This window comes from Pteropus vampyrus, unplaced genomic scaffold (genome assembly GCF_000151845.1).
Source record: "Pteropus vampyrus isolate Shadow unplaced genomic scaffold, Pvam_2.0 Scaffold131, whole genome shotgun sequence".
NCBI lineage: Eukaryota > Metazoa > Chordata > Mammalia > Chiroptera > Pteropodidae > Pteropus > Pteropus vampyrus.
Window position 1 is genome coordinate 578,309 of NW_011888912.1, and position 8,637 is coordinate 586,945.

The window sequence follows — 8,637 nt, forward strand, 5'->3', positions numbered from 1 at the left end:
TGAAGAGTCCTCTGAGGGTCGTCTGTGCTCCGCTTTTGTCGCGGCCCCGTTCCCGTCTGTCCCCGTCGTGGCCTTGATATGGCACCTGTGTCCTTTGAGCGTACGTCGAGGCTGTTTTAGACATCTTCTCATTCGCGGAATAGCCGGGAGGAGGGAATGCCTGCTTTCCTCCAGCACGGAAAGGCTCGCGACATGTCTCACTTTACCACAATTTTTATTAGACATCCTCTCTTATTTCCTTCCCCCTCGCTTGATGACTTGACGAAAATACAAATCCAATAGATAAATGTGACCCCAGCCTTTTGGGATAGTGCCCTTAGCGTAGTAAACAAGAGCAACAAGAACAGGGAGAATGCGGAGGCCTCGGCGGAGGGGCGCGTGGGGACAGGACCGACCGAGGTGCTTCCATCTGCTTCTTTCTTATACCAACTGATGACCTCTATTTTACGCATCCTGAACTTATTAAACCCTGATATTCCCCAGGAATCCCATTCCCAGATATTTACTCAGTTGAAATGAAAACTTGAACCTGTGTGTAATCAGGTACGGCGGCCTTGTCTGTAGTTGCCCAGACTGGAACGTTATGCAGCTGTCCCTCAGCCCGAGGATGGAGCACCGACCGCGCATGCGCAGCACGGCGTGCGTTTCCCTCATTTAGCTCATTTAGGTTTACCTGTGTTTCCGCAGGTTTGGGGTCAGGATTTGCAGTGTGGGTGGGAATGTCACACAAGTGTTTTCTTCTAAGTGCATCGTATCTGGAGGCACGTGATGTCCCTTACGTTCGATCTTCTGGCTAAGGCGATATCTGCTCGGTTCTCTACTGTAAAATTCCTCTTTTCCTCTCTGTAATTAATGAGTAATTTTTATGTGTGTGGAGAGACACTCTGAGACACTGTGAATAACTTGTGTCGCTAGTTTAGCATCCGCTGGTGATTCTTGCCTGCATCGCTTATTTCCCTGAAGAGTGGCAAGTAGAGATTGTTTAATCCTATCATGCTTTCTTTTATTAGGTGACAATTTCTTGTAAAGAACATAGCTTCCCCCTTTTTCACCTTTTATTAATTTACATCTTTATGGACTCATGGCTTCTTAGTTTATTCAGCGGTTATAATGTTACTCTCAAGTTGTTCCAAACGTGGCCAGTGGGAAGCCACTCCAGCTGGCTCGGTGTCCTTTTGACACGTCCACAGTTCTGCATGCACTGCCGCATTTCCTGGCACGAGATGTTTCGGGCTTCTCTTATACTTCCCCAGCCCTCGCCCTGTCATCAGCCATTTCTCCCCAGAGCCCTGACCCCTGTGAGTGGAAAATGGCGTTTAGAAACCGACATGGTGCTAGATGGATTGGGTGGTTTCCACTCTGAACTCTAGAATCGTTCATCATTCCTTCAAAGACCTCCTAGTTGTCTTAGAAGCTCTTAAACTCTTACTCATGCTGACCCAGAAATGTGTGAATGGATTATCGGAACTGGGTCTTTCTACTTAATTTCTTTTGTCCTGTTTGATATTGAAACCTTGCTCGATTATGGGAAATACTGGATGACTCAGCCAGTTCAATGGAGACGAGGGTGAGGTCAGAAGTATTCCTGCTGAATGGTGAGTTCGGGGCCAAGAACAATATTTAGTTCTGGATTTGAGAATTTAAACTCTGCCAAGTATCGGTCAGCCTAAAATTTCCATGGTACCCTTTCAGTTCTTAGGTGTCACATATACATAGTGTTAAGCCAACAACTGACTTCTTTATGGATGAGAGTAACATTGCTATTTTAATACGTCTGATATTCTTTACTGTTATGCATAACTCGTCGCTATTTTGGCCAATGAAACATATCGTACAAATATGTTCTCATAGAATATTTAAATGTTCCATGTCACTATTGGTCTTATGAATAACCTTGCCGATTGAAGGGCAGTTTCCTTTCAAGTGAAGGAAACTATTAAATAAGTGCAAAGTAGTGTACTTCAACTCTTTAATAAAAAGTCAGGAGAAGAAAAACTTCTAAAACCACTTATCCACAATCTCTTTTCAGTTTGGTATGTACATAAGTTTCATATCTGAGGTTTCATGTTGTGTCAAGAACCGGTTATAGAGAAACTGGATAGCATGATGGGGTGATAGAAATGTGTGTCTGGAAACAGAAAGAGAGAGTATTTTTAAATGAGTAGAATCTCTACGTACCCTTCGCTGGTCAAATAGGGTTTACGCTAAGCTTTAACATAAGTTAGAAGTTGAATTTGAAAGATTGGCCTTTGTGTCTTTATTGTTAAGTGATTTTTGTTGTATAATGAAGGAAATATTTTTCTTTTGCTAAGCATTGTTGAATAGCAACTATCATTTTAAAATGTTTTTGCCTGATGGCTAGTTATATTTATGTGATTTTTTCTGACAAAAAATCAGGATCACAAATAAAATGTAGCAAATGATTTTCTTAAAAATGTATATTTAAGCCTCATCTTTTTTTACTTCATTATGTAAGTTTTAATACTATATATTATAATTGACAAAGAATCAGGTTAGTGTTTTGAAATGTATGTTGGTTTATTTTAAGTCAGTTTCTGCAAAATGCTAAAATTTTAAAGGTGAAATTCACCGAAGATATCTATAGCGTAGAATAAGCTCCTTATTTTGATTAAGATATTATCTAAGGTGAATTCGTTGACCGTGGTTGTTTGATTCAAATAATATTTAGGAAAAAGTATACATCCGGCATGATTAATTTGCTTATAATGATCTTAATGTTAGCTTTAGAAATTTTATAAATTTATTAAAATATGGCAACTAGGAAAGGCGAAGGTGTGTAAAAGCATGGTGCTGTAATGCTGGCTCAGTGCTCAGAATAAGAGGACTAAATTATTATTTATAATATATACAGTCACAGAGGACTATATTATTATTTATAACATATACAGTATATTGTGTTTTATTTAATACATTTTTTTCCCAGGGTCATACGAATACTGAAAATTTAGCCCACTGACACAGTTCCTTTCAACCAAATAGTTTCTTTTCATTGAGTTAGCTTTTACATCTGAAATTCCAATTCCTAAGTTTATAGTTTTATTTTCTGCAAAATATGTGGCTCTAAGAACAGGGAAGATCGTTTTTAGCGTGTACTGAATTTGTGACTTTGTGAAAGTATTTGTGATATTTGAACAATTTTGGGGGACTGTAATGTGTTTAAGAGAAGTTTCAAACACATCAAAAAGCTTTCACTAATCAACAACTAATCGGTATGAGAATTACATGATAAGGTTTGAACTCATCCCTTCCCCAAAAATTCCACTTTGGGACAAATTTTAGCCACGATAAACTTTCCGTCCGTGGCCTTTCTGCTGATAATTCACGGTTAGTTTTCCTGTGAGAACTGACCTGTCTCTTGCCCTTCCTAACACCCATCCTGTTTCGATTTCTCCTCTGTCGCCTAGTTTGGCTGGTGCTACCACCACGTTCTGTGTCTCTAAAGCCGAAGGCGATGTTCCTGGCATCTTTAACGGTCCTTTTCTGTCGCCGACCATATCTAAGCAGTTACAAGTCCTAAGCTTAACCAGAAACAACTCTACGATCTGCCCTCGGCCCTCGTTCCCATTCGCTTCTCATGCCTTCAGCAGATGTTTACTGTGGGCCATTATGTGCCAGGCGCTTCCGGGAATACAGCCTTCCTGTCACTTGCATTGTAGTAGTGGAGATAGACAAGGAACAATTAAAAGACAACTACGAACTGTTATTGTGGCCTCCCAAGAATGGAAGTGTGACCTTGTGAATGTTGTGTAAGGGGGCGGGGACGAGCACCGCCTGGGGGCGTGGTTGGGGCTGGTCGTGAGCCAGGGTCTTGAGCCAGAGTCCAGAGTCGGAGCCAGGAACCGGGTTCTGGGGGTTGCGGGGGCGACAGCAGTGCAGGGCCTGATGCCAGCCAGGACTTAGCAGGCTCCCGGAAGTGAAGGGGCCTGGCGTCAGCGGCCGGGCAGAGCTCACCTGGCGGAGCTCACCTGGCAGAGGCGGCGGGCGTCATTTCCAGCGTCATTTCCAGGGGCCTGCGGCATTTGGCAGAGAGGCGGGATTTTAGTCCGGGAGCCCTGAGGCGGTCATGAGTTGATTGACGTTTTTCAAATAGAACAGAACGGTGGAAAAAGAGAGACCAGTCCGTGGGCTGTTACAGTAAGGCCTCAGTGGAGACACAGTGACACCTGCTGTAGGTCGTATGAGTGGTGATGGAGGACCGTGGATGAACTTGAGATGTGTTGGGACATAGAAAAATGGCACTTACCAAGGTATGGGATAGGGAGCAAGGAGTTGAGGGTAAAGGGTGAATCGGGGTTTCTGACTAGATCAAAACGTTGGGTGGAGTCCTTGAGACCCCTTAATGTGGCCTGCAAGATGGAGACAATTTTAGAATAATACTAAACATTCCTTATGAAACCACGGGCGCCTCAGCTTGAATCACTGCAGTGACACCAAACGGTACCAGTCTTTCTAGTCTTCGCAGCTGCGGCAGAGGAAATAAGCGAGTTTCATTTGAAAATGCACCGGATGAAGCAGTAAAAAAGTATTCCTGCCAAATCAGACCTCTGAGGACGTCTTCTAGTGCACGCTAATTCTATTGCAAAATAGCCCCTTTAATGGAGTGCAGTATTTTCCTATGTATTGGGAGAAGCAGTAGAGGCATCACAGTTATGTTTTTGTGCAGGGGGCGCCCCCAAATAGCCGAGGCTGTAGCAAGGGACGACGCTTCAGGGAAGACAGTTATATTATGTCGCATTCCTGATGTAATCTTGCTGCCACACTGTTTCGTCAATAGCTAAAAAATAATAATACTAAAACGACCACAGGAGGAAACAAAAAGACTAGACACGGTGGGTGTGGTGTGGGAAAAGGGCTCTGGCGTCCTGTGCGGGGCCTGGCGCGTGGCTGGTCTTCAGCCTGTGTCAAGAATTCATGGCATGAATGTTTTCTAATCACAGGCCAAGTATGTGTAAAATAATAAATACCTTCACGTGAAGACTGGCCTTTTAAGTTTAAACGTAAGTCATAGCGGGCATTGTGGTTGGACACACAGAACAGGTGAGCTCTGTCTTTTGGTGACAGAGACGCTGTGCGTGCGTGCTAGGGATGGTTCTGGAAGCCGCCTGCCAGGCGATCTCACCGTGGGAGGGGAGGGGAGGGGAGGGGAGGCCTCTTTGATGGACAGGCATCCTGGAGAAGAGAGAATTTTATCTCGCGGAATGGGGCTTGTTGCCGTGGAGAGTGGAGACCTTCGTGGTGGTCAGCATCAGGTTAGGTGACCAGAGCTGGGGTCTGGCAGTGGCGGGTGTGAGGGCAGGCCTGTCCTAGTGGGCCCTCTGGAAGCGTTAGGTAAATCCAGTGCAAGCGGCCTGTGCAGAGCAGCGTGAATTGGTCATGATCATGTTACTTACGTGTCAACTTCCCTTTTCTGCAGAGTTCTAACGTCCCTGTCCCTCAGACGATGGATGAACAGTCACAAGGGATGCAAGGGCCACCTGTTCCTCAGTTCCAGCCACAGGTAAGGTGTCCTCTGCCCTCGTGCTACCAGAGTCTGTGTACCTATGTGAAACATGCACTCACAGTCCTCAAGGAAATAAAGTAGCCGGCAGGCTGATTACAGACGTCCACGGCTTGGTCACAGCAGTGTATATTTCAGATAGTATTTCAGAAGACACAGTTGACATGTACACACGTGAAAAAACGAGAGGCAGCTCAGCTCTTAACTTAGCCGCTCTAAGAACAGGGAAGATCGTTTTTAGCGTGTACTGAATTTGTGACTTTGTGAAAGTATTTGTGATATTTGAACAATTTTGGGGGACTGTAATGTGTTTAAGAGAAGTTTCAAACACATCAAAAAGCTTTCACTAATCAACAACTAATCGGTATGAGAATTACATGATAAGGTTTGAACTCATCCCTTCCCCAAAAATTCCACTTTGGGGCAAATTTTAGCCACGATAAACTTTCCGTCCGTGGCCTTTCTGCTGATAATTCACGGTTAGTTTTCCTGTGAGAACTGACCTGTCTCTTGCCCTTCCTAACACCCATCCTGTTTCGATTTCTCCTCTGTCGCCTAGTTTGGCTGGTGCTACCACCACGTTCTGTGTCTCTAAAGCCGAAGGCGATGTTCCTGGCATCTTTAACGGTCCTTTTCTGTCGCCGACCATATCTAAGCAGTTACAAGTCCTAAGCTTAACCAGAAACAACTCTACGATCTGCCCTCGGCCCTCGTTCCCATTCGCTTCTCCTGCCTTCAGCAGATGTTTACTGTGGGCCATTATGTGCCAGGCGCTTCCGGGAATACAGCCTTCCTGTCACTTGCATTGTAGTAGCGGAGATAGACAAGGAACAATTAAAAGACAACTACGAACTGTTATTGTGGCCTCCCAGGAATGGAAGCGTGACCTTGTGAATGTTGTGTAAGGGGGCGGGGACGAGCACCGCCTGGGGGCGTGGTTGGGGCTGGTCGTGAGCCAGGGTCTTGAGCCAGAGTCCAGAGTCGGAGCCAGGATCCGGGTTCTGGGGATGGCAGGGGGACAGCAGTGCAGGGCCTGATGCCAGCCAGGGCTTAGCAGGCTCCCGGAAGTGAAGGGGCCTGGCGTCAGCGGCCGGGCAGAGCTCACCTGGCGGAGCTCACCTGGCAGAGGCGGCGGGCGTCATTTCCAGCGTCATTTCCAGGGGCCTGCGGCATTTGGCAGAGAGGCGGGATTTTAGTCCGGGAGCCCTGAGGCGGTCATGAGTTGATTGACGTTTTTCAAATAGAACAGAACGGTGGAAAAAGAGAGACCAGTCCGTGGGCTGTTATAGTAAGGCCTCAGTGGAGACACAGTGACACCTGCTGTAGGTCGTATGAGTGGTGATGGAGGACCGTGGATGAACTTGAGATGTGTTGGGACATAGAAAAATGGCACTTACCAAGGTATGGGATAGGGAGCAAGGAGTTGAGGATAAAGGGTGAACCGGGGTTTCTGACTAGATCAAAACGTTGGGTGGGGTCCTTGAGACCCCTTAATGTGGCCTGCAAGATGGAGACAATTTTAGAATAATACTAAACATTCCTTATGAAACCACGGGCGCCTCAGCTTGAATCACTGCAGTGACACCAAACGGTACCAGTCTTTCTAGTCTTCGCAGCTGCGGCAGAGGAAATAAGCGAGTTTCATTTGAAAATGCCCCGGATGAAGCAGTAAAAAAGTATTCCTGTCAAATCAGACCTCTGAGGACGTCTTCTAGTGCACGCTAATTCTATCGCAAAATAGCCCCTTTAATGGAGTGCAGTATTTTCGTATGTATTGGGAGAAGCAGTAGAGGCATCACAGTTATGTTTTTGTGCAGGGGGCGCCCCCAGATAGCCGAGGCGGTAGCAAGGGACGACGCTTCAGGGAAGACAGTTATATTATGTCGCATTCCTGATGTAATCTTGCTGCCACACTGTTTCGTCAATAGCTAAAAAATAATAATAATAAAACGACCACAGGAGGAAACAAAAAGACTAGACACGGTGGGTGTGGTGTGGGAAAAGGGCTCTGGCGTCCTGTGCGGGGCCTGGCGCGTGGCTGGTCTTCAGCCTGTGTCAAGAATTCATGGCATGAATGTTTTCTAATCACAGGCCAAGTATGTGTAAAATAATAAATACCTTCACGTGAAGACTGGCCTTTTAAGTTTAAACGTAAGTCATAGCGGGCATTGTGGTTGGACACACAGAACAGGTGAGCTCTGTCTTTTGGTGACAGAGACGCTGTGCGTGCTAGGGATGGTTCTGGAAGCCGCCTGCCAGGCGATCTCACCGTGGGAGGGGAGGGGAGGGGAGGGGAGGCCTCTTTGATGGACAGGCATCCTGGAGAAGAGAGAATTTTATCTCGCGGAATGGGGCTTGTTGCCGTGGAGAGTGGAGACCTTCGTGGTGGTCAGCATCAGGTTAGGTGACCAGAGCTGGGGTCTGGCAGTGGCGGGTGTGAGGACAGGCTTGTCCTAGTGGGCCCTCTGGAAGCGTTAGGTAAATCCAATGCAAGCGGCCTGTGCAGAGCAGCGTGAATTGGTCATGATCATGTTACTTACGTGTCGACTTCCCTTTTCTGCAGAGTTCTAACGTCCCTGTCCCTCAGACGATGGATGAACAGTCACAAGGGATGCAAGGGCCACCTGTTCCTCAGTTCCAGCCACAGGTAAGGTGTCCTCTGCCCTCGTGCTATCAGAGTCTGTGTATCTATGTGAAACATGCACTCACAGTCCTCAAGGAAATAAAGTAGCCGGCAGGCTGACTACAGACGTCCACGGCTTGGTCACAGCAGTGTATATTTAAGATAGTGTTTCAGAAGACACAGTTGACATGTACACACGTGAAAAAACGAGAGGCAGCTCATCTTTTAACGTTGCCCGGGCCGTTGCTGGCGCTGAGTCGTCTGTGTTGCGTGCATCTGGGCTCGGTCCTGGCTCCCGGGGAAGGGCTCGCGTGGCGGGGTGACACGCAAAGGCGGGCAGCAGGCACAGAGTCGCAGCAGCAGCGCGCGCGGAGGAGGTGCCAGCGGACAGGGAGGCCAGGGGCTGAGGGGCTGAGGGGCTGAGGGTCGGGTTTGGACGGCTGCAGGGTTTTTGATGCTCCTCGAGTGACGCCGATCCCCTGTGCCGCCCTCTGAA

The 8,637-nt window shown here is 47.0% G+C and overlaps 1 protein-coding gene across 8 annotated transcripts in view; it reads left to right on the plus strand.

The window, feature by feature from the left end:
• NEK7 (NIMA related kinase 7) overlaps positions 1–8,637 on the plus strand; it is a 103,662-nt gene that overhangs the window by 34,786 nt on the left and 60,239 nt on the right. For 7 of the 8 annotated variants that reach the window (XR_002782076.1, XM_023534738.1, XM_023534739.1 and 4 more), the window contains exon 2: positions 5,435–5,518. Coding sequence is in view for 7 of the 8 variants with exons in the window: in XM_023534738.1 (XP_023390506.1) it covers positions 5,435–5,518 (84 nt within the window). In the remaining variant the exon portion in view is untranslated. Of the gene's footprint in view, positions 1–5,434; positions 5,519–8,062; positions 8,166–8,637 lie in introns of those variants that run through there. The other variant, XM_011367241.2, reaches the window with a different exon arrangement.